Raw genomic sequence first — 23,317 nt, forward strand, 5'->3', positions numbered from 1 at the left:
CTGGCTCCTGTCTTGTGTGTTACTGAAATGATCACTTCTGTTCTCTTAGGTTGTTTTAATGTTATTTCAAGGTCAATCATGTTTGAGGGGTAAAAGTCTACAGTATATATCTGTGGCTGTGCACATTTAATAGTCACCACTAGGGCTCAGCGTGGTGCTGTCCAGACCAGAGATTTCCAGCTGTGTGTATCAGTGCATCAGCAGAGGAGCCTGATAAAAACAGTCTCCATCTATCTAATCATATTCCCTGCCTTGATGATGAGACCTGCTCAGTACCAGACCATCACAAGACCTCCCATCTGTCTGTTAGGGCTGAGACAGGTCTGCCTCTGGTCACCTCCACCAGCCTGTTATTAACTTAGTAACTATGACTGATCTACGTACGGGTGCATTGTAGGCCGGTATCACACCCAGATCAATCCAGGAACTGGCTCATCTAGGGGTCTTTAAAGGGCCCTGTATTTGTGTTAACTGAATAGATTCTGGGAGAACATCCAAACCAAAGTTTAAACATGATGGCTAATGTGTTGGGAGGGGAGAAGTTGGTTCAGTGAGTTTAAAAATTAGTGTTCTTCCCTCCGGTCCAAATTTCCACTGACCGCATTCCTCATGAGTTAAGGGTGTGGAAGAGAAGATGTGGAGAGGGGACTGATTTAAATACCTGCTGCTATTTCCTGCTTACACAACCTAATATGTAACAATCCAATATGGACGGTAAAACTAGCCAATCAAAAATAGGCTTGTTGAATGTAGCTGTGTGTATTGGTGCATTTCACATGGATACATATGAGAATACATTTTAATGGTGCATTGGCTGTAATCTAGTTGTGTGGTTTGGAGGACAGGTGTGTTTTAATATGGCCTAGGACAGGAAGACACACTCAATAACATGCTTCCTAGAGGAAATCTTCCTGCTGTTCATTAAGGCAGGTACATCAATATTTATCCACCCTGCACACAATAGCTTCCACTACGGCTGATAATCAACCGAGAATGAGTTGTTTGGCAGCTCACTTACCCTGGGCTCTATTAAACCTATTCACAGTGACAACGTCCTCTGTAGGAGAGGGATCCATAACAGATCACAACACTAACGATGTGCCCTCCACACCATAATGTCATATCATCTGGACACCTAGCCCCAAGTCAATCAGCCCTTTACCAGACACCTAGCCCCAAGTCAATCAGCCCTTTACCAGACATCTACTGTAGCCCCAAGTCAATCAGCCCTTTACCAGACATCTACTGTAGCCCCAAGTCAATCAGCCCTTTACCAGACACCTATCCCCAAGTCAATCAGCCCTTTACCAGACACCTATCCCCAAGTCAATCAGCCCTTTACCAGACACCAAGACCCAAGTCAATCAGCCCTTTACCAGACATCTACTGTAGCCCCAAGTCAATCAGCCCTTTACCAGACACCTAGCCCCCAAGTCAATCAGCCCTTTACCAGACATCTACTGTAGCCCCAAGTCAATCAGCCCTTTACCAGACACCTATCCCCAAGTCAATCAGCCCTTTACCAGACACCTAGCCCCAAGTCAATCAGCCCTTTTACCAGACACCAAGACACCTATCCCCAAGTCAATCAGCCCTTTACCAGACATCTACCAGACACCAAGCCCCAAGTCAATCAGCCCTTTACCAGACACCTACTGTAGCCCCAAGTCAATCAGCCCTTTACCAGACACCTACTGTAGCCCCAAGTCAATCAGCCCTTTACCAGACACCAAGCCCCAAGTCAATCAGCCCTTTACCAGACATCTACTGTAGCCCCAAGTCAATCAGCCCTTTACCAGACATCTACTGTAGCCCCAAGTCAATCAGCCCTTTACCAGACATCTACTGTATCCCCAAGTCAATCAGCCCTTTACCAGACATCTACTGTAGCCCCAAGTCAATCAGCCCTTTACCAGACACCTACTGTAGCCCCAAGTCAATCAGCCCTTTACCAGACACCTACTGTAGCCCCAAGTCAATCAATTGCAGACTGTGTTGTAGGTTAATAGTAGGGAGTTTTCTCTCTGGCAGGCAGGCAGAGGTTGCCCAACACCACTGTGTGAGAGAGCTCCTCCACTCCTCACCTCTCTCTCCTCTACTCCTTCACTCCCTCTCTACTCCTTCACTCCTCTCTCTCCTCCACTCCTCTCCTTCACCCCTCTCTCCTTCACTCCTCCACTCCTCTCTCCTCTACTCCTTCACTCCTCTCTCTCCTTCACTCCTCTCTCTCCTCCACACCTTCACTCCTCTCTCTCGTCCACTCCTTCACTCCTCTCTCTCCTCCACTCCTCTCTCCTTCACTCCTCTCTCCTCCACTCCTTCATTCTTCTCTCTCCTTCACTCCTCTCTCTCTCCTCCACTCCTCTCCTTCACTCTTCTCTCCTCCACTCTCTCTCCTCCTCTCCTTCACTCCTCTCTCCTCCACTCCTTCGCTCCTCTCTCTCCTCCACTCCTCTCCTTCACTCCTCTCTCTCCTCCACCCCTCTCTCTCTCCTCCTCACCTCTCCTTCTCTCCTACACTCCTCTCTCCTCCACTCCTGTCCTCTCTCTCTCTCCTCCACTCCTCCCTACACTCCTCTCTCCTCCACTCTTCTCTCCTTCACTCCTCTCTCTCCTCCACTCCTCCACTCTCTCCTCCACTCCTTCTCCCTCCTCCACTCTCTCCCTCCTCCACTCCTCTCTCCTTCACTCCTCTCTCCTCCACTCCTCCACTTCTCTCTCCCACTCCTTCACTCCACTCTCTCCTTCACTCCTCTCCCTCCTTCACTCCTCTCTCCTCCACTCCTCTCTCTCCTTCACTGCTCTCTCCTTCACTTCTCTCCCTCCTTCACTCCTCTCTCTCCTTCACTGCTCTCTCCTCCACTCCTCTCTCTCCTTCACTCCTCTCCCTCCTTCACTCCTCTCTCCTCCACTCCTCTCTCCTTCACTCCTCTCTCTCCTTCACTGCTCTCTCCTCCACTCCTCTCTCTCCTTCACTCCTCTCTCCTCCACTCCTCTCTCTCCTTCACTCCTCTCTCCTCCACTCCTCTCTCTCCTTCACTGCTCTCTCCTCCACTCCTCTCTCTCCTTCACTGCTCTCTCCTTCACTCCTCTCTCCTCCTCTCCTTCCTCTCTCTCCTCCACTCCTCTCTCTCCTTCACTGCTCTCTCCTTCACTCCTCTCCCTCCTTCACTCCTCTCTCCTCCACTCCTCTCTCCTCCACTCCTCTCTCTCCTTCACTGCTCTCTCCTCCACTCCTCTCTCTCCTTCACTCCTCTCTCCTCCACTCCTCTCTCTCCTTCACTGCTCTCTCCTTCACTGCTCTCTCCTCCACTCCTCTCTCTCCACCACTCTCCTTTCTCTTTTACTCCTCTCTCCTCCACTCATCTCTCCTCCACTCCTCTCTCTCCTTCACTGCTCTCTCCTCCACTCCTCTCTCTCCACCACTCTCCTTTCTCTTTTACTCCTCTCTCCTCCACTCCTCTCTCCTCCACTCCTCTCTCTCCACCACTCTCCTTTCTCTTATACTTCTCTCTCCTTCACTCCTCTCTCGTCCACTCCTTCACTCTTCTCTCCTTCACTCCTCTCTCTCCTCCACTCCTCCACTTCTCTCCTCCACTCCTTCACTCCTCTCCCTCCTCCACTCCTCTCTCTCCTCCACTCCTCTCTCTCCTCCACTCCTCTCTCCTCCACTCCTCTCTCTCCTTCACTGCTCTCTCCTCCACTCCTCTCTCTCCACACTCTCCTTTCTCTTTTACTCCTCTCTCCTCCACTCCTCTCTCTCCACCACTCTCCTTTCTCTTTTACTTCTCTCTCCTTCACTCCTCTCTCCTTCACTCCTCTCTCCCCTTCACTGCTCTCTCCTCCACTCCTCTCCCTCCTCCACTCCTCTCTCTCCTCCACTGCTCTCTCCACCACTCCTCTCTCTCCTCCACTCCTCTCTCTCCACCACTCTCCTTTCTCCTCCACTCCTCTCTCTCCACCACTCCTCTCTCTCCACCACTCCTCTCTCTCCTCCCCTCCTCTCTCTCCTCCACTCCTCTCTCTCCACCACTCTCCTTTCTCCTTTACTCCTCTCTCTATTCTACATGCGTTCCCTTCCGTTTGAAGAACAACATTCGTATGCTACCCCATCTGAATGGTTTTTACAGGAGTTTCTTTTGAAGCGACTGCTAATTAGTCAAGTAAACAGAAGAGTCTGTAGGATGTCCAGTCTCAAACAGGACTGTGGATCCTCTACATCAGGATGTGCTGTGTAACCCGGGTGTCAAACACTGTAGCTACTGTGTGTCTCTGCTGTCTAATCAGACCCTTATGTCAACTGGATTGTTATGCAGCATTCAGTATCTTAGTAGTTCCTAAACTGTTGGTTGGGACCCACTTATGGGTCACGGGAGGACTACGAATTTGTTTTTCTTCATTTATCTGTTGCTAGTTAATTCTTTACAATTGGCCCAAAGAGCTCATTCCCACATCAATGTGTGGAATTCAGTAGCTTTATCAAGAGAGTATGAGACCAGGCCTCTTCTGCTGCTACAAATCAGTCATGTATCGAGACCTGAATATGACTCAAGTCAAAACGGGCAACAAGATTCTGTACTGGACTTATGTTTAAGTTTCTAAATATGTAAAGGTGAAGTGCTGTCGGGTTATGACGGGCATCTCCCTTAACTGCAGCTGTGAACGGACAAGAGTATACGTTAAGAAACCCTGAGTACTGTCTGAACGGACAAGAGCATACGTTAAGAAACCCTGAGTACTGTCTGAACGGACAAGAGCATACGTTAAGAAACCCTGAGTACTGTCTGTGAACGGACAAGAGCATACGTTAAGAAACCCTGAGTACTGTCTGTGAACGGACAAGAGCATACGTTAAGAAACCCTGAGTACTGTCTGTGAACGGACAAGAGCATACGTTAAGAAACCCTGAGTACTGTCTGTGAACGGACAAGAGCATACGTTAAGAAACCCTGAGTACTGTCTGTGAACGGACAAGACCATACGTTAAGAAACCCTGAGTACTGTCTTTGAATGGACAAGAGTATACGTTAAGAAACCCTGAGTACTGTCTGTGAATGGACAAGAGCATACGTTAAGATACCTTGAGTACTGTCTGAACGGACAAGAGCATACGTTAAGAAACCCTGAGTACTGTCTGAACGGACAAGAGCATACGTTAAGAAACCCTGAGCACTGTCTGTGAACGGACAAGACCATCCATTGAGAAACCCTGAGTACTGTCTGTGAACGGACAAGACCATCCATTGAGAAACCCCGAATACTGTCTGTGAACGGACAAGAGCATACGTTAAGAAACCCTGAGTACTGTCTGAACGGACAAGACCATCCATTGAGAAACCCCGAATACTGTCTGTGAACGGACAAGAGCATACGTTAAGAAACCCTGAGTACTGTCTGTGAACGGACAAGACCATCCATTGAGATACCCTGAGTACTGTCTGAACGGACAAGACCATCCATTGAGAAACCCTGAGCACTGTCTGTGAACGGACAAGACCATCCATTGAGAAACCCCGAGTACTGTCTGTGAACGGACAAGACCATCCATTGAGAAACCCTGAGTACTGTCTGTGAATGGACAAGACCATCCATTGAGAAACCCTGAGCACTGTCTGTGGGCTGGGAAGGTCTTGTCAGATTCCTCACTTCACTAGACACAGTGATGGACACCAACATTATATCCTCTCCTCAAAATCTGGTGAATGTCCAATTTATAAAAGTAATACTTCAACAGCAGGTAACACAAGTATTGGTAACTTAACCTAAATTAATACTGTGTGGACTGGGAATATCTTGTCAGATTCCTAATTTCACTAAGAATACTGATGACACAGACATTTTGCAGTTTTCTTAGAACTCTGGGTAATGACCAGTTCAGACAGTAATGTGTCTACATGTGTAAATACAGTTATTGGTAACCTAAATGAACTTAGTGAGATGCAGTTAGGGACCCTTTCCTGATCTAGTAGGCTAAACTAGGCCATTAAGTCACATCCGTATCACAGAACCTGTTTAACCAATTAGGCGTCCCTATACTGATTGACAATCTTTCTCCTGAAGCCAAGTTGTTGCTGCCTTGACAATCACGATGTTGACGTAGCGTTGGGGAATGCAGGCTAAGAAGTCTGTCTTCTCTGGGACAATATGGGATATGGAAACCCAGAGAATGAATGAGTCTAGGTATGTAACTATCAGCTGTTGAGTAACAATAGTCTCTCTATTGCTGAGGCAGCTACTCTGTTGGTTGAGCTACAGAGACCAGAAAGAACTCCAGGGATGGTATGAATATGGATATGAATTTCAATGAATGTTTACAACAGTGGGAAAAGAAATAGGACTCAAATTTGTGGATTTCAAATTTCCTCCGGCCTGATCTCAATCTCTGGACATTGTTATACTTTGAAGGATATTGTGTGAGCAAACCACATGACAGAGTGGACTAGACTGGACGGCCTCACGTCAGCCTATTCTGAAACCCTTCATCTTTATTCCCCACACCATCTCTGTATTGTGTAACCACAGAGAAAGAATACATTCACTGAAACAGGATACGCAGAACGTCTTCTGACCTTCTCCCAAAGTGGCAGCAGACCCGGGGTTTTGTTGAGGAATAGAACACTAGAAGCCATGTGCATCTGTCACACAATTAGAGTTCTCAATAACACTTTTTGTTCAGCCTGTTTCCATAGGAACCGTATAAATGTCAAATAATATCTATTATATTTTGACAGACACTTGTAGTCTCTAAACGGTGTATTTAAATTATATTTCTGGGAAGTTGTCTAGGACTGTAATTTTCTGAACTTATTTCTGAACAAATTGTTGAATGTCCCAATTGCACTGGAAGACAGGACAAATGGGTTCATTTCTTTCTGAGACAATCTCTACTTCATAAGGCTGACATCCAATTTGAGCATGAAATTCTATTATCAAAATGTCAGAGATGATTGGCCCTGTAACAGTCAAAAGAAGAGAATTCCACATTAACTTATAAAAACAATTCTCACATTTTATTAAAGCTTTCACATTCAACTCTTCACATGAGTGAAGTAAATAAAATCTATTAGTACACTGCATTTTTACAACATTTACATCACCTTTGTCTGTCTTTTTATTTTTATTTTTTTACAAATAATACATTAGTTATTCACTTAAATATCACCCTAGTTAGCTACAGATCATCACTTGACAATCTGCTTCCAAAGTACTGGACAAAGATCTCAGGATGCCCCTTGTAGAACTGTCCCAGCAAGCGTCTCTTCTCTTTGTTGGACAGTTTGGGGTTCTCGTGGATTGTCTTCAGTAGAGCCCATAGTTCCTCTTTGGTAGTCTTCTGTTTGCTCTCCACGTACGCTCTTCCATTGACTCGCCTGCAATATGTAGAGGCTGAGTGAAAAGATAGAGGGCATTACGTCTTCATTCACCACACAAAACACAGAAGGTAGGTAAAGCTTTGTCAGATATTAGTACAGATAGACATACATACAGACACCAAAAGCTCCCATACATGTTAAGACTTGTGGGTCTTTCCTCTTCACAATGTTGGTCAGTCTATCGCTCACAAGTTTGTGCAACGACACTGGAATCTGAAAGGAGAGGATCATATAAGTTAAACCATGTGATCAGCACTGCTTCATCTGTTTAAACTCACACACACAACTCTGTTTACCAACTGTACTCACTGTTTGAGGTCGACTCCAATATTAAAGCTATCAGAGATATGGTAGCCTGGCTAGGCATTACACACTTTACACACATTACACACCAAAAAAGGGCTCTTCGGCTGTCCCCATAGGAGAACCATTTTTGGTTCCAGGTAGAACCCTCTGTGGAAAGGGTTCTACATTGAACACAAAATGTTTCTACCTGGAACCAAAAGGGTTCTACCTAGAACCAAGAAGGGTTCTTCAAAGGGTTCTCCTATGGGGACAGCCGACGAACCCTTTTAGGTTCTAGATAGCACCTTTTTTTCTAAGAGTGTTCAGATCAGTGTCTTTCATGGAGTCCTATTCAAAGTTCATCCCACTGTTTGAGCGGTAAACAGTCTATTAACAGACAGTTTGAGCGGTAAACAGTCTATTAACAGACAGTTTGAGCGGTAAACAGTCTATTAACAGACAGTTTGAGTGGTAAACAGTCTATTAACAGACAGTTTGAGTAGTAAACAGTCTATTAACAGACAGTTTGAGTAGTAAACAGTCTATTAACAGACAGTTTGAGTAGTAAACAGTCTATTAACAGACAGTTTGAGTGGTAAACAGTCTATTAACAGACAGTTTGAGTAGTAAACAGTCTATTAACAGACAGTTTGAGTAGTAAACAGTCTAACAGATTAACAGACAGTTTAACAGAGTAAACAGTCTATTAACAGACAGTTTGAGTAGTAAACAGTCTATTAACAGACAGTTTGAGTAGTAAACAGTCTATTAACAGACAGTTTGAGTAGTAAACAGTCTATTAACAGACAGTTTGAGTAGTAAACAGTCTATTAACAGACAGTTTGAGTAGTAAACAGTCTATTAACAGACAGTCTATTAACAGACAGTTTGAGTAGTAAACAGTCTATTAACAGACAGTTTGAGTAAACAGTCTATTAACAGTTTCAGTAAACAGTCTATTAACAGACAGTTTGAGTAGTAAACAGTCTATTAACAGACAGTTTGAGTAGTAAACAGTCTATTAACAGACAGTTTGAGTAGTAAACAGTCTATTAACAGACAGTTTGAGTAGTAAACAGTCTATTAACAGACAGTTTGAGTAGTAAACAGTCTATTAACAGACAGTTTGAGTAGTAAACAGTCTATTAACAACAGTCTATTAACAGACAGTTTGAGTAGTAAACAGTCTATTAACAGACAGTTTGAGTAGTAAACAGTCTATTAACAGACAGTTTGAGTAGTAAACAGTCTACATAACAGACAGTTTGAGTAGTAAACAGTTTCTACAGTCTATTAACAGACAGTTTGAGTAGTAAACAGTCTATTAACAGACAGTTTGAGTAGTAAACAGTCTATTAACAGACAGTTTGAGTAGTAAACAGTCTATTAACAGACAGTTTGAGTAGTAAACAGTCTATTAACAGACAGTTTGAGTAGTAAACAGTCTATTAACAGACAGTTTGAGTTAAACAGTCTATTAACAGACAGTTTGAGTAGTAAACAGTCTATTAACAGACAGTTTGAGTAGTAAACAGTCTATTAACAGACAGTTTGAGTAGTAAACAGTCTATTAACAGACAGTTTGAGAGTAAACAGTCTATTAACAGACAGTTTGAGTAGTAAACAGTCTATTAACAGACAGTTTGACAGTAAACAGTCTATTAACAGAGTAAACAGTCTATTAACAGACAGTTTGAGTAGTAAACAGTCTATTAACAGACAGTTTGAGTAGTAAACAGTCTATTAACAGACAGTTTGAGTAGTAAACAGTCTATTAACAGACAGTTTGAGTAGTAAACAGTCTATTAACAGACAGTTTGAGTAGTATTAACAGACAGTCTTAACAGACAGTAGTAAACAGTCTATTAACAGACAGTTTGAGTAGTAAACAGTCTTTAACAGACAGTTTGAGTAGTAAACAGTCTATTAACAGACAGTTTGAGTAGTAAACAGTCTATTAACAGACAGTTTGAGTAGTAAACAGTCTATTAACAGACAGTTTGAGTAGTAAACAGTCTATTAACAGACAGTTTGAGTAGTAAACAGTCTATTAACAGACAGTTTGAGTAGTAAACAGTCTATTAACAGACAGTTTGAGTAGTAAACAGTCTATTAACAGACAGTTTGAGTAGTAAACAGTCTATTAACAGACAGTTTGAGTAGTAAACAGTCTATTAACAGACAGTTTGAGTAGTAAACAGTCTATTAACAGACAGTTTGAGTAGTAAACAGTCTATTAACAGACAGTTTGAGTAGTAAACAGTCTATTAACAGACAGTTTGAGTAGTAAACAGTCTATTAACAGACTGTTTTAGTAAACAGTCTATTAACAGACAGTTTGAGTAGTAAACAGTCTATTAACAGACAGTAGTAAACAGTCTATTAACAGACAGTTTGAGTAGTAAACAGTCTATTAACAGACAGTTTGAGTAGTAAACAGTCTATTAACAGACAGTTTGAGTAGTAAACAGTCTATTAACAGACAGTTTGAGTAGTAAACAGTCTATTAACAGACAGTTTGAGTAGTAAACAGTCTTAACAGACTGTTTGAGTAGTAAACAGTCTATTAACAGACAGTTTGAGTAGTAAACAGTCTATTAACAGACAGTTTGAGTAGTAAACAGTCTATTAACAGACAGTTTGAGTAGTAAACAGTCTATTAACAGACAGTTTGAGTAGTAAACAGTCTATTAACAGACAGTTTGAGTAGTAAACAGTCTATTAACAGACAGTTTGAGTAGTAAACAGTCTATTAACAGACTGTTTGAGTAGTAAACAGTCTTAACAGACAGTTTGAGTAGTAAACAGTCTATTAACAGACAGTTTGAGTAGTAAACAGTCTATTAACAGACAGTTTGAGTAGTAAACAGTCTATTAACAGACAGTTTGAGTAGTAAACAGTCTATTAACAGACAGTTTGAGTAGTAAACAGTCTATTAACAGACAGTTTGAGTAGTAAACAGTCTATTAACAGACAGTTTGAGTAGTAAACAGTCTATTAACAGACTGAGTAGTAAACAGTCTTAACAGACAGTTTGAGTAGTAAACAGTCTTAACAGACAGTTTGAGTAGTAAACAGTCTATTAACAGACTGTTTGAGTAGTAAACAGTCTATTAACAGACTGTTTGAGTAGTAAACAGTCTATTAACAGACTGTTTGAGTAGTAAACAGTCTATTAACAGACTGTTTGAGTAGTAAACAGTCTATTAACAGACAGTTTGAGTAGTAAACAGTCTATTAACAGACAGTTTGAGTAGTAAACAGTCTATTAACAGACAGTTTGAGTAGTAAACAGTCTATTAACAGACAGTTTGAGTAGTAAACAGTCTATTAACAGACAGTTTGAGTAGTAAACAGTCTATTAACAGACTGTTTGAGTAGTAAACAGTCTTAACAGACAGTGTCAACAGTCTCAGCACACTGACCCAGATGTCTTTAGTCTATATAGTTCAGACACAAGTGCAAAACATCATATTAATCCCCCACCTACCCACACACATGCACACACACGCATGCACACACACACGCCTACCTGTTCACCTATTCACACACAGTCTGATAAAAGATGAGTGCACACACACCTTGAAGACGTCACAGTGGTTTTCCACCATAAACAGCACCAGCAGGTCAACCTTCCCCTTGGCCAGTCTCATGCTGTAGACGATGGCACCAGAGAAAGATCTCTTCACCGCCATCCTGTTCTCTACCTGGAAAACAAGACAACGTTCACATCTACGTACATACAGAATATAGAGAGTGGCTGCTAGATATGATCCGTGACCTCTTGGAGTAGTTTGGAAGACACAAACACACACAAACAGTCAGGGAGAGCTATAGCAGTATACGCACACACACACACCCCTCACCTCTTTGTGCAGTTTGACCTCCTGCGGTTTGGCAGCGACGGCCATGAATCGCAGCAGTCTGCGTAGCTCCTCTTTACTGCGAGAGTCCTGTAGTTTCAGACACAGCTGTAGGGCCTCCAGAGCCTGCTCCCTCTTCCCATTCACTATGGACACACAGAGAGGACAGGATAGCTGTTACCGTCCCTGACAGGCTGGGAGGAATCACAGGTGTGTGAATTCATGAGAGAGGATCTTAGCCAAACTAGTTGATAAACCCAGGTGTGGCTTCAGGGTCCTCGCTGAGAGTCAGCAGAGAAATCTGAACCCCCCCTCTCTGTCCCCAGTCATGACGTTTGGGCTTTCACGTACTGGTTTAATCAGCTGAATGAATCCCTTGCATAATACTTGTTATTAAAAAGTCTAAACCCATTTCGATAGGGGAAATGCCCTAGAGCACATAGACCATGTATATGGCTGTCTTACCCAGTAGTTCAGAGATGCTGGAGTGGATGTCGAAGACGTGGTTGCTGAGTAGTGGAGGGTGCTGTGTCTCTCCGTAGTGCTGGACCAGGATCCCATACACCAGTCTCTTACACTGGCCCTGGTCCTCACCGCAGCGGGGCAGACCCCTGCTCACCTCAACCACCAAGTCATCTGGCAGGAACTCCAGACAGTCCACCGCCGCCGACAACCACTCATCAGCCCTGAGAGAGGGAGGAGAAGTAAATGAGTGATGAAGTAAATGAAACTAATCTAAAGAGGAGAGAGAAGAAGAGAGAGAGATATCAGAGAGAGATAGTGAGAGAAAGAGCGCGAGATCAGCGAGAGAGAAAGATCAGAGAGATGGAGAGTGAGAGATCAGAGAGAAAGACAGAAAGAGAGCTAGATCAGAGCGATAGAGAAAGAGAAGAGAAGAGGAGAGGGTATTTGGCTTATGTTTATTATCTATTTCACTTGCTTTGGCAATGTAAACATAAGTTTCCCATGCCAATAAAGAGAGAGAGGGGAAAGGAGAGAGAAAGATCAGAGAGAGACAGGTTCAATCAAGCTGCTCTTGACTGTCAGACAAACACAGCCCAGTGACTGCAGTCAGTTGGCCATTTGTCCCTGAGTGCCCGAGAGCCCTGGGGGCAGCATCAACACAGAGAGAGGCCCTCACTGACACGCACACAAACACCAGCTCCATTACATAACACTGCCCTGCTGTGACAGAGGCTACGCTAGGCGTCTGGCTGCAACATGTTGAAAGGCTGGACATACAATACACACGCCAACCAAAGCTTAACAAGTCTACCGGCCATACATTTCTGCCAGTCAGATAGATATGTAGACTATGATTCACAGGGAGTGGGAGAGAATGGAGATGTCTATTAGAGACAGGCCTTCTGTGATCAAAATCGTCTGCTTTATGTATAACATGAAAGTTATTGAATGTGCTCAGCCAGCTTTAACTGTAGCTAGTCAGTCAATTAGCCTTATGCCTGTGAATGTCCTTTCACTGTCCTTACCCATGTCTGGAACAAACACATGGAAGAGGGTGGGGGGATGAGGAAGGAAAGAGAGATGGAGAGAAGTACTAGAAATAGGACTACTAGTAGTAGTAGTAGTACTAATATTAGTAGCAGTAGTAGTAGTAGTAGTAGTAGTAGTAGTAGTAGTAGTACTAATATTATTAGTAGTAGTAGTAGGACTAATATTATTATTAGTAGTAGTAGTAGTAGTAGGACTAATATTATTATTAGTAGTAGTAGTAGGACTAATATTATTATTAGTAGTAGTAGTAGTAGTAGTAGTAGTAGTAGTAGTAGTAGTAGGACTAATATTAGTAGTAGTAATAGCAGTAGTAGTAGTAGGACTAATATTAGTAGTAGTAATAGTAATAGTAGTAGTAGGACTAATATTAGTAGTAGTAGTAGTAGTAGGACTAATATTAGTAGTAGTAATAGTAGTAGTAGTAGTAGTAGTAGGACTAATATTAGTAGTAGTAGTAGTAGTAGGACTAATATTATTAGTAGTAGTAGTAGTAGTAGGACTAATATTATTATTATTAGTAGTAGTAGTAGGACTAATATTATTATTATTAGTAGTAGTAGTAGGACTAATATTATTATTATTAGTAGTAGTAGTAGGACTAATATTATTATTATTAGTAGTAGTAGTAGTAGTAGTAGTAGTAGTAGTAGGACTAATATTAGTAGTAGTAGTAGTAGTAGTAGGACTAATATTAGTAGTAGTAGTAGTAGTAGTAGTAGTAGGACTAATATTAGTAGTAGTAATAGTAGTAGTAGTAGTAGTAGTAGTAGTAGGACTAATATTAGTAGTAGTAATAGTAGTAGTAGTAGTAGTAGTAGGACTAATATTAGTAGTAGTAGTAGTAGTAGTAGTAGGACTAATATTAGTAGTAGTAGTAGTAGGACTAATATTAGTAGTAGAAATAGTAGTAGTAGTACTAATATTAGTAGTAGTAAATAGGACTAGTAGTAGTAGTAGCAGCAGTAGCAGGACTAATATTATTAGTAGTAATAGTAGTAGTAGTAGTAGTAGTACTAATAGTAGTAGTAGTAGTAGTAGTAGTAGGACTAATATTAGTAGTAGTAATAGTAGTAGTAGTAGTAGTAGGACTAATATTAGTAGTAGTAGTAGTAGTAGTAGTAGTAGCAGTAGTAGGACTAATATTAGTAGTAGTAATAGTAGTAGTAGTAGTAGCAGTAGTAGGACTAGTAGTAGTAGTAGTAGGACTAGTAGTAGTAGTAGGACTAGTAGTAGAAGGACTAGTAGGACTAGTAGTAGTAGGACTAGTAGTAGAAGGACTAGTAGGACTAGTAGTAGTAGGACTAGTAGTAGTAGTAGGAGTAGTAGTAGTAGTAGGACTAGTAGTAGTAGTAGTAGGACTAGTAGTAGTAGTAGTAGGACTAGAGTAGTAGTAGTAGGACTAGTAGTAGTAGGATGAGTAGTAGTAGTAGGACTAGTAGGACTAGTAGTAGGACTAGTAGTAGTAGTAGTAGGACGAGTAGTAGTAGTAGGACTAGTAGGACTAGTAGTAGTAGTAGGACTAGTAGTAGTAGTAGGACTAGTAGTAGTAGTAGTAGTAGGACTAGTAGTAGTAGGACTAGTAGTAGTAGTAGTAGGACTAGTAGTAGTAGTAGGACTAGTAGTAGTAGTAGGACTAGTAGTAGTAGTAGGATGAGTAGTAGTAGGACTAGTAGTAGTAGTAGGATGAGTAGTAGTAGGACTAGTAGTAGTAGGACTAGTAGTAGTAGTAGGATGAGTAGTAGTAGGACTACTAGTAGTAGTAGGATGAGTAGTAGTAGTAGGACTAGTAGTAGTAGTAGTAGGTCTAGTAGTAGTAGTAGTAGTAGGAGTAGTAGGACTAGTAGTAGTAGTAGGGCTAGTAGTAGTAGTAGGACTAGTAGTAGTAGTAGTAGGACTAGTAGTAGTAGTAGGACTAGTAGTAGTAGGACTAGTAGTAGGACTAGTAGTAGGACTAGTAGTAGTAGTAGGACTAGTAGTAGGACTAGTAGTAGTAGTAGGACTAGTAGGACTAGTAGTAGGACTAGTAGGACTAGTAGTAGGACTAGTAGTACTAGTAGTAGGACTAGTAGTAGTAGGAGACGTACTGTGCTTCGCTGAAGGCCTTCAGGACCTCTCTGTCCAGGTAGCTGGATGTGTAGAGCAGGTCTGGGTCACTGTCCATGCTGTGTAGAGGGGGCCTGGGCCGCTCCTCTCCCTCCAACAGACTCTCCAGAAGGGGGAGCTCTATCAGCTGTAGCAGCCTGAACACCGTCTGCTGGCGCCACACCTCACCCACCACTGAGGAAAACAGGAAGACAAGTCACTATAACGGACACTTTACCACACATACACACTACCAAAGTAACAAACACACACTGATAATCATTCAGGGACACATTTCTATGGACACTTACACTCCTGTGAGAGGCCGAGGTTGATCATCTGTGGGGTGATGGTTGAGGTGATGTTGAGGTTCCCCAACACGTCCTCTAGTGATTTGTCTGTTTTGACCGGAGAGTGGTTGTTGGAGTACTGGTCCTCTTTACTGAGGACAACCATATTGAGAGAAATCAGTGGACATGATGGGGGCCAATCACAGACCTGTTATTACTGGAACTCAAAGGAGTATTTAGAACATTTTCAATCACAGGTGACCAGAATATGTCTACTTAGTGAAAGATGATTTGATGAAATAGGTGGGAAAACACATTTAGCAAAACAAATACTCTCGACCAATATCCTTCCACGCTCCTCTTTGGCTTTTGATAGAATCAGTACATTTTACATTTTAAACGCTGTACTTGGTGCAAATCTTACTTTGCCTCAAGAGTGAGCTTGGTGTGTTTTTATATAAAACTCCCTGGGAGGACAGTTCACCTAAACATGTGGCTCTGACATTTTATCTATCTATCTATCTATCTATCTATCTATCTATCTATCTCTCTCTCTCTACTCTATCTCTACTCTATCTCTACTCTATCTCTACTCTACTCTACTCTACTCTACTCTACTCTACTCTACTCTCTCTACTCTACTCTACTCTACTCTACTCTACTCTACTCTACTCTACTCTACTCTACTCTACTCAATTCAAGGGGCTTTATTGGCATGGGAAACATGTGTTAACATTGCCAAAGCAAGTGAAGTAGATAATGTACAAAAGTGAAATAAACGATATAAATGAACAGTAAACATTACAGTTCCAAATGAATAAAGACATTATAAATGTCATATTATCTATATATATACAGTGTTGTAATGATGCACACATGGTTAAGGTACAAAAGGGAAAATAAATAAGCATAAATATGGGTTGTATTTACAATGGTGTTTGTTCTTCACTGGTTGACCTTTTCTTGTGGCAACAGGTCACAAATATTGCTGCTGTGATGACACACTGTGGTATTTCACCCAGTAGATATGGGAGTTTATCAAAATCAGGTTAGTTTTCAATTTCTTTGTGGATCTATGTAATCTGAAGGAAATATGTGTCTCTAGTATGGTCATACATTCGGCAGGAGAAGTGCTGCTCAGTTTCCACCTCATTTTGTGGGCAGTGAGCACATAGCCTGTCTTCTCTTGAGAGCCATGTCTGCCTTCGGCTGCCTTTCGCAATAGCAAGGCTTTGCTCACTGAGTCTGTACATAGTCAAAGCTTTCCTTAAGTTTGGGTCAGTCACAGTGGCCAGGTATTCTGCCACTGTGTACTCTCTGTTTAGGGCCAAATAGCATTCTAGTTTGCTCTGTTTTTTTGTTAATTATTTTCAATGTGTCAAGTAATTATATTTTTGTTTTCTCATGATTTGGTTGGGTCTAATTGTGCTGCTGTCCTGGGGCTCTGTAGGGTGTGTTTGTGTTTGTGAACAGAGCCCCAGGACCAGCTTTCTTAGGGGACTCTTCTCCAGGTTCATCTCTCTGTAGGTGATGGCTTTGTTGTGGAAGGTTTGGGAATCGCTTCCTTTTAGGTGGTTGTAGAATTGAACGGCTCTTTTCTGGATATTGATCATTAGCGGGTATCGGCCTAATTCTGCTCTGCATGCATTATTTGGTGTTCTACGTTGTACACGTGTTTGTCCCATTCTATAAATTCTTGGTTGGTGAGCGACCTCACAACCATAAAGGGCAATGGGTTCTATAACTGATTCAAGTATTTTTAGCCAGATCCTAATTGGTATGTCCAACTTTATGTTCCTTTTGATGGCATAGAATGCCCTTCTTGCCTTGTCTCTCAGACCGTTCACAGCTTTGTGGAAGTTACCTGTGGCGCTGATGTTTAGACCAAGGTATGTATAGTTTTTTGTGTGCTCCAGGGCAACGGTGTCTAGATGGAATTTGTATTTGTGGTCCTGGCGACTGGACCTTTTTTAAATTGAAATGTTACCATTATTTTGGTCTTACTGAGATTTACTGTCAGGGCCCAGGTCTGACAGAATCTGTGCAGAATATCTAGGTGCTGCTGTAGGCCCTCCTTGGTTGGTGACAGAAGCACCAGATCATTAGCAAACAGTAGACATTTGACTTCATATTCTAGTAGGATGAGGCCAGGTGCTGCAGACTTTTCTAGTGCCCTCGTCAATTCGTTGATATATATGCTGAAGAGGGTGGGGCTTAAGCTGCATCCCTGTCTCACCCCACGGCCCTGTGGGAATAAATGTGTGTTTTTTGCCAATTTTAACCGCACACTTGTTGTTTGTGTACATGGATTTTATAATGTCGTATGTTTTTCCCCCAACATCACTTTCCATCAATTTGTATAGCAGACCCTCTTGCCAAATTGAGTCAAAGGCTGTTTTGAAATCAACAAAGCATGAGAAGACTTTGCCTTTGTTTTGGTTTGTTTGTTTGTCAATTAAGATGGGGGGGAGTGAATACGTGGTCTGTCGTACGATAATTTGGTAAAAAGCCAATTTGACATTTGCTCAGTACATTGTTTTCTCTGAGGAAATGTACAAGTCTGTTGTTTATAATGCAGAGGATTCTCCCAAGGTTGCTGTTGGAGCATATCCCACGGGAGTTATTGGGGTTAATATTGTCTCCACTTTTGTGGATTGTGGTGATCAGTCCTTGGTTCCAGATATTGGGGAAGATGCCAGAGCTGAAGATGATGTTGAAGAGTTTAAATATAGCCAATTGAGATTTGTTGTCTGTATATTTTATAATTTCATTGAGAATACCATCAACCCCCAGGCCTTTTTGGGTTGGAGGGTTTAGATTTTGTCCTGTAGTTCATTCAAGGTAATTGGAGAATCCAGTGGGTTCTGGTAGTCTTTAATAGTTGATTCTAAGATCTGTATTTGATTATGTATATGTTTTTGCTCTTTGTTATAGAGCCAACAAGATTGGAGAAGTGGTTAACCATACATCTCCATTTTGGATAGATCATTCTTCTTGTTGTTTGTTTAGTGTTTTACAATTTTCCCAGAAGTGGTTAACCATACATCTCCATTTGGATAGATCATTCTTCTTGTTGTTTGTTTAGTGTTTTACAATTTTCCCAGAAGTGGTTAACCATACATCTCCATTTGGATAGATCATTCTTCTTGTTGTTTGTTTAGTGTTTTACAATTTTCCCAGAAGTGGTTAACCATACATCTCCATTTGGATAGATCATTCTTCTTGTTGTTTGTTTAGTGTTTTACAATTTTCCCAGACGTGGTTAGAGTCTATGGATTCTTCAATTACATTGAGCTGATTTCTGACGTGCTGTTCCTTTTTCCGTAGTGTATTTCTGTATTGTTTTAGTGATTCACCATAGTGAAGGCGTAAACTCATGTTTTCTTGGTCTCCATGTTTTTGGTTGGACAGTTCTCAATTTCTTTCTTAGATTTTTGCATTCCTCATCAAATCATTTGTCATTTTCTTTGATTTTCTATTTGAGATTTTTAGATTTGATAAGCTTTGAGATTTTTAGATTTGATAAGCTGAGGTCAAATATATTGTGAAGATTTTCTACTGCTAAGTTTACACCTTCACTATTGCAGTGGAACGTTTTGTCCAGGGAGTTGTCCAAAAGGGATTACATTTGTTGTTGCCTAATTGTTTTTTTGGTAGGTTTCCAAACTACATTCCTTCCATCTATAGCATTCCTTAATATTACTCAGTTCCTTTGGCTTTGATGCCTCATGATTGACTATTGCTCTGTTCAAGTAGACTGTGATTTTGCTGTGGTCTGATAGGGGTGTCAGTGGGCTGACTGTGAACGCTCTGAGAGACTCTAGGTTGAGGTCAGTGATAAAGTAGTCTACTATACTACTGCCAAGAGATAAGCTATAGGTTTACCTACCATAGGAGTCCCCTCTCTCTAGTCTCTCTCGCTCTCGCTACCCTGTCTCTCTCTACCCACACACACACACACACACACACACACGGTCTGCTCGCTCTCTCTACTCTCTCTCTCCACTCTTTCATCTCAGTGAAACAGATTGGAGGCAGCATGTTTTCATGGGTACAGTTCTGAGCTGTCACTCAGGACCACTTCACATGGTTAGGGGGAGACCAGAGAGCCACCATGGCCGATGGCCATATCATATGATCATCACACCACTTCAGTTCCCCTTTTGGTCTCAGTGCAGATTTCCGTCCTCTACACTCTAGTTTCCTTTAGTAATTCTTTAGAAAAAAATCTAAGTTTCATGTAGAATAGCTACTTAATGTTCTACACTCTTAAAGACAGAAGAGAGACACATAGCATCCACAACACAGATTGAAAGCATTGACATCAACTCTTTATGTCTGGACCTCCCAGAATAATGACCAACGGTGCCAAATCTGCAGGCTCTGTGACAAGTTCTCTAAACCCATAATCACTTACAGAGCTCTGAGTCAAACCATACAGTCCCTGTCTCACTGCCTAACAAGGAGCTCTCTAACCGAGTGTCTGTGTGTTTGGGTAGAGAGAAAAAATACCCGTTCTTTAATACACAGCCAAAAATCATAGGAATCATGCAAATTAGGTTTACTGGGACAATATCACAATCATCAGCAAGGAGAGCCTTGATTGGACAACTGAGAAGCACCAATCAGTGAGAGCAAGCACAAGGTCACAGAGGTCATTGGTGAGTTTTGGGGCGAAAGCCCTCATAAAAGGAATCCATTGTTAATCCGCTATTTGGGAAGGATTACGAAACATATCAATTCATGAACAAAGCTTTAAACTCAGCCGACCGTACCGTTTGAGAGGTGGGCTGTAGCTGTTCCGGTGTTTGCTCGGCGAGTCGTATCCACTCTCGATGGTGATGGTGCTCGTCGAGTGCGAGCTGGTCATGGTAGTGGGACTAGACGGAAGCGGAAGCAACCGGTACAGACTACAGCTACTGTCCTCGAAGGTGGCACGCCTCTTCTCCTTATTCCCAAATACGTTGGTGCCCACCGCCTCGAACACCCGCGAATCCATCAGGGCCTGGCAGAGGCGTACGGCCTTGGAGCGAGGCACCTCGGCATCGCCGCAGAACCGTGACTGGATGACATGGGCCAGCACCACGTCCACAGCCTCTGACCCCAGGAAACAGTCATGGTAGGTCTTGAGCTTATGACGGTGGCGCTTGACCTGGATGCGCTGCTGGAGGTTGGCGATGATGCTGCTCCAGATGAAGGTGGCCCGGAACGGCTTACCGGCCATGCCCTGCTCTCCCTGGGGGAGGGAATAGGAGGAGGGGGAGAGAGAGCATGAAACTCAGTAAATTCAGCACAGATCACAGTGTTCTAAAGTCCACTCATTATATCTGAGTAGTAGAATTTACAGAGCTCTTCAACAGTTCAACATCTCCTTTACAGAGCTCTTCAACAGTTCAACATCTCCTTTACAGAGCTCTTCCAACAGTTCATCATCTCCTTTACAGAGCTCTTCCAACAGTTCATCATCTCCTTTACAGAGCTCTTCCAACAGTTCATCATCTCCTTTACAGAGCTCTTCCAACAGTTCATCATCTCCTTTACAGAGCTCTTCCAACAGTTCATCATCTCCTTTACAGAGCTCTTCCAACAGTTCAACATCTCCTTTACAGAGCTCTTCCAACAGTTCAACATCTCCTTTACAGAGCTCTTCCAACAGTTCAACATCTCCTTTACAGAGCTCTTCAACAGCTCAACATCTCCTTTACAGAGCTCTTCCAACAGTTCAACATCTCCTTTACAGAGCTCTTCCAACAGTTCAACATCTCCTTTACAGAGCTCTCCCAACAGTTCATCATCTCCTTTACAGAGCTCTTCCAACAGTTCAACATCTCCTTTACAGAGCTCTCCCAACAGTTCAACATCTCCTTTACAGAGCTCTTCAACAGTTCAACATCTCCTTTACAGAGCTCTTCCAACAGAGCTCTTCCAACAGTTCATCATCTCCTTTACAGAGCTCTTCAACAGTTCATCATCTCCTTTACAGAGCTCTTCCAACAGTTCAACATCTCCTTTACAGAGCTCTTCCAACAGTTCAACATCTCCTTTACAGAGCTCTTTCAACATCTCCTTTACAGAGCTCTTCCAACAGTTCAACATCTCCTTTACAGAGCTCTTCCAACAGTTCAACATCTCCTTTACAGAGCTCTTCAACAGTTCAACATCTCCTTTACAGAGCTCTTCCAACAGTTCAACATCTCCTTTACAGAGCTCTTCCCAACAGTTCATCATCTCCTTTACAGAGCTCTTCCAACAGTTCAACATCTCCTTTACAGAGCTCTTCCAACAGTTCAACATCTCCTTTACAGAGCTCTTCCAACAGTTCAACATCTCCTTTACAGAGCTCTTCAACAGTTCAACATCTCCTTTACAGAGCTCTTCAACAGTTCAACATCTCCTTTACAGAGCTCTTCCAACAGTTTCAACAACATCTCCTTTACAGAGCTCTTCCAACAGTTCAACATCTCCTTTACAGAGCTCTTCAACAGTTCATCATCTCCTTTACAGAGCTCTTCCAACAGTTCAACATCTCCTTTACAGAGCTCTTCAACAGTTCAACATCTCCTTTACAGAGCTCTCCCAACAGTTCAACATCTCCTTTACAGAGCTCTCCCAACAGTTCAACATCTCCTTTACAGAGCTCTCCCAACAGTTCATCATCTCCTTTACAGAGCTCTTCCAACAGTTCAACATCTCCTTTACAGAGCTCTCCCAACAGTTCATCATCTCCTTTACAGAGCTCTTCAACAGTTCAACATCTCCTTTACAGAGCTCTTCCAACAGTTCAACATCTCCTTTACAGAGCTCTTCAACAGTTCAACATCTCCTTTACAGAGCTCTTCCAACAGTTCAACATCTCCTTTACAGAGCTCTTCAACAGTTCATCATCTCCTTTACAGAGCTCTTCCAACAGTTCAACATCTCCTTTACAGAGCTCTTCCAACAGTTCAACATCTCCTTTACAGAGCTCTTCCAACAGTTCAACATCTCCTTTACAGAGCTCTCCCAACAGTTTCATCTCCTTTACAGCTCTCAACATCTCCTTTACAGAGCTCTTCCAACAGTTCAACATCTCCTTTACAGAGCTCTTCCAACAGTTCAACATCTCCTTTACAGAGCTCTTCCAACAGTTCAACATCTCCTTTACAGAGCTCTTCCAACAGTTCAACATCTCCTTTACAGAGCTCTTCAACAGTTCATCATCTCCTTTACAGAGCTCTTCCAACAGTTCAACATCTCCTTTACAGAGCTCTTCAACAGCTCAACATCTCCTTTACAGAGCTCTTCCAACAGTTCAACATCTCCTTTACAGAGCTCTCCCAACAGTTCATCATCTCCTTTACAGAGCTCTTCAACATCTCCTTTACAGAGCTCTTCCAACAGTTCAACATCTCCTTTACAGAGCTCTTCCAACAGTTCAACATCTCCTTTACAGAGCTCTTCAACAGTTCAACATCTCCTTTACAGAGCTCTTCAACAGCTCAACATCTCCTTTACAGAGCTCTTCCAACAGTTTAACATCTCCTTTACAGAGCTCTTCCAACAGTTCAACATCTCCTTTACAGAGCTCTTCAACAGTTCATCATCTCCTTTACAGAGCTCTTCCAACAGTTCAACATCTCCTTTACAGAGCTCTTCAACAGCTCAACATCTCCTTTACAGAGCTCTCCCAACAGTTCAACATCTCCTTTACAGAGCTCTTCAACATCTCCTTTACAGAGCTCTCCCAACAGTTCATCATCTCCTTTACAGAGCTCTTCCAACAGTTCAACATCTCCTTTAGAGAGCTCTCCCAACAGTTCATCATCTCCTTTACAGAGCTTCAACAGTTCAACATCTCCTTTACAGAGCTCTCCCAACAGTTCAACATCTCCTTTACAGAGCTCTTCAACAGTTCAACATCTCCTTTAC

At 42.3% G+C, this 23,317-nt stretch overlaps 1 protein-coding gene across 6 annotated transcripts in view; it reads right to left on the reverse strand.

Moving 5' to 3' along the window:
* Window positions 1-6,988: 6,988 nt before the first annotated feature.
* depdc7a (DEP domain containing 7, paralog a) overlaps window positions 6,989-23,317 on the reverse strand; it is a 47,391-nt gene continuing 31,062 nt past the window's right edge. For 3 of the 6 annotated variants that reach the window (XM_042316756.1, XM_042316755.1, XM_042316757.1), the window contains exons 2-9: window positions 20,185-20,645; window positions 15,431-15,561; window positions 15,122-15,314; window positions 11,988-12,208; window positions 11,526-11,668; window positions 11,241-11,366; window positions 7,487-7,586; window positions 6,989-7,386 (exon numbers count right to left, since the gene is read on the reverse strand). In XM_042316756.1, coding sequence (XP_042172690.1) covers window positions 7,172-7,386; window positions 7,487-7,586; window positions 11,241-11,366; window positions 11,526-11,668; window positions 11,988-12,208; window positions 15,122-15,314; window positions 15,431-15,561; window positions 20,185-20,633 — 1,578 coding nt within the window. In that variant the 5' untranslated portion in view covers window positions 20,634-20,645 and the 3' untranslated portion in view covers window positions 6,989-7,171. The remainder of the gene's footprint in view (window positions 7,387-7,486; window positions 7,587-11,240; window positions 11,367-11,525; window positions 11,669-11,987; window positions 12,209-15,121; window positions 15,315-15,430; window positions 15,562-20,184; window positions 20,646-23,317) is intronic. The other 3 variants (XM_042316760.1, XM_042316758.1, XM_042316759.1) reach the window with 3 other exon arrangements.

Source organism: Oncorhynchus tshawytscha, unplaced genomic scaffold (genome assembly GCF_018296145.1).
Source record: "Oncorhynchus tshawytscha isolate Ot180627B unplaced genomic scaffold, Otsh_v2.0 Un_scaffold_18560_pilon_pilon, whole genome shotgun sequence".
Taxonomy (NCBI): Eukaryota; Metazoa; Chordata; class Actinopteri; order Salmoniformes; family Salmonidae; genus Oncorhynchus; species Oncorhynchus tshawytscha.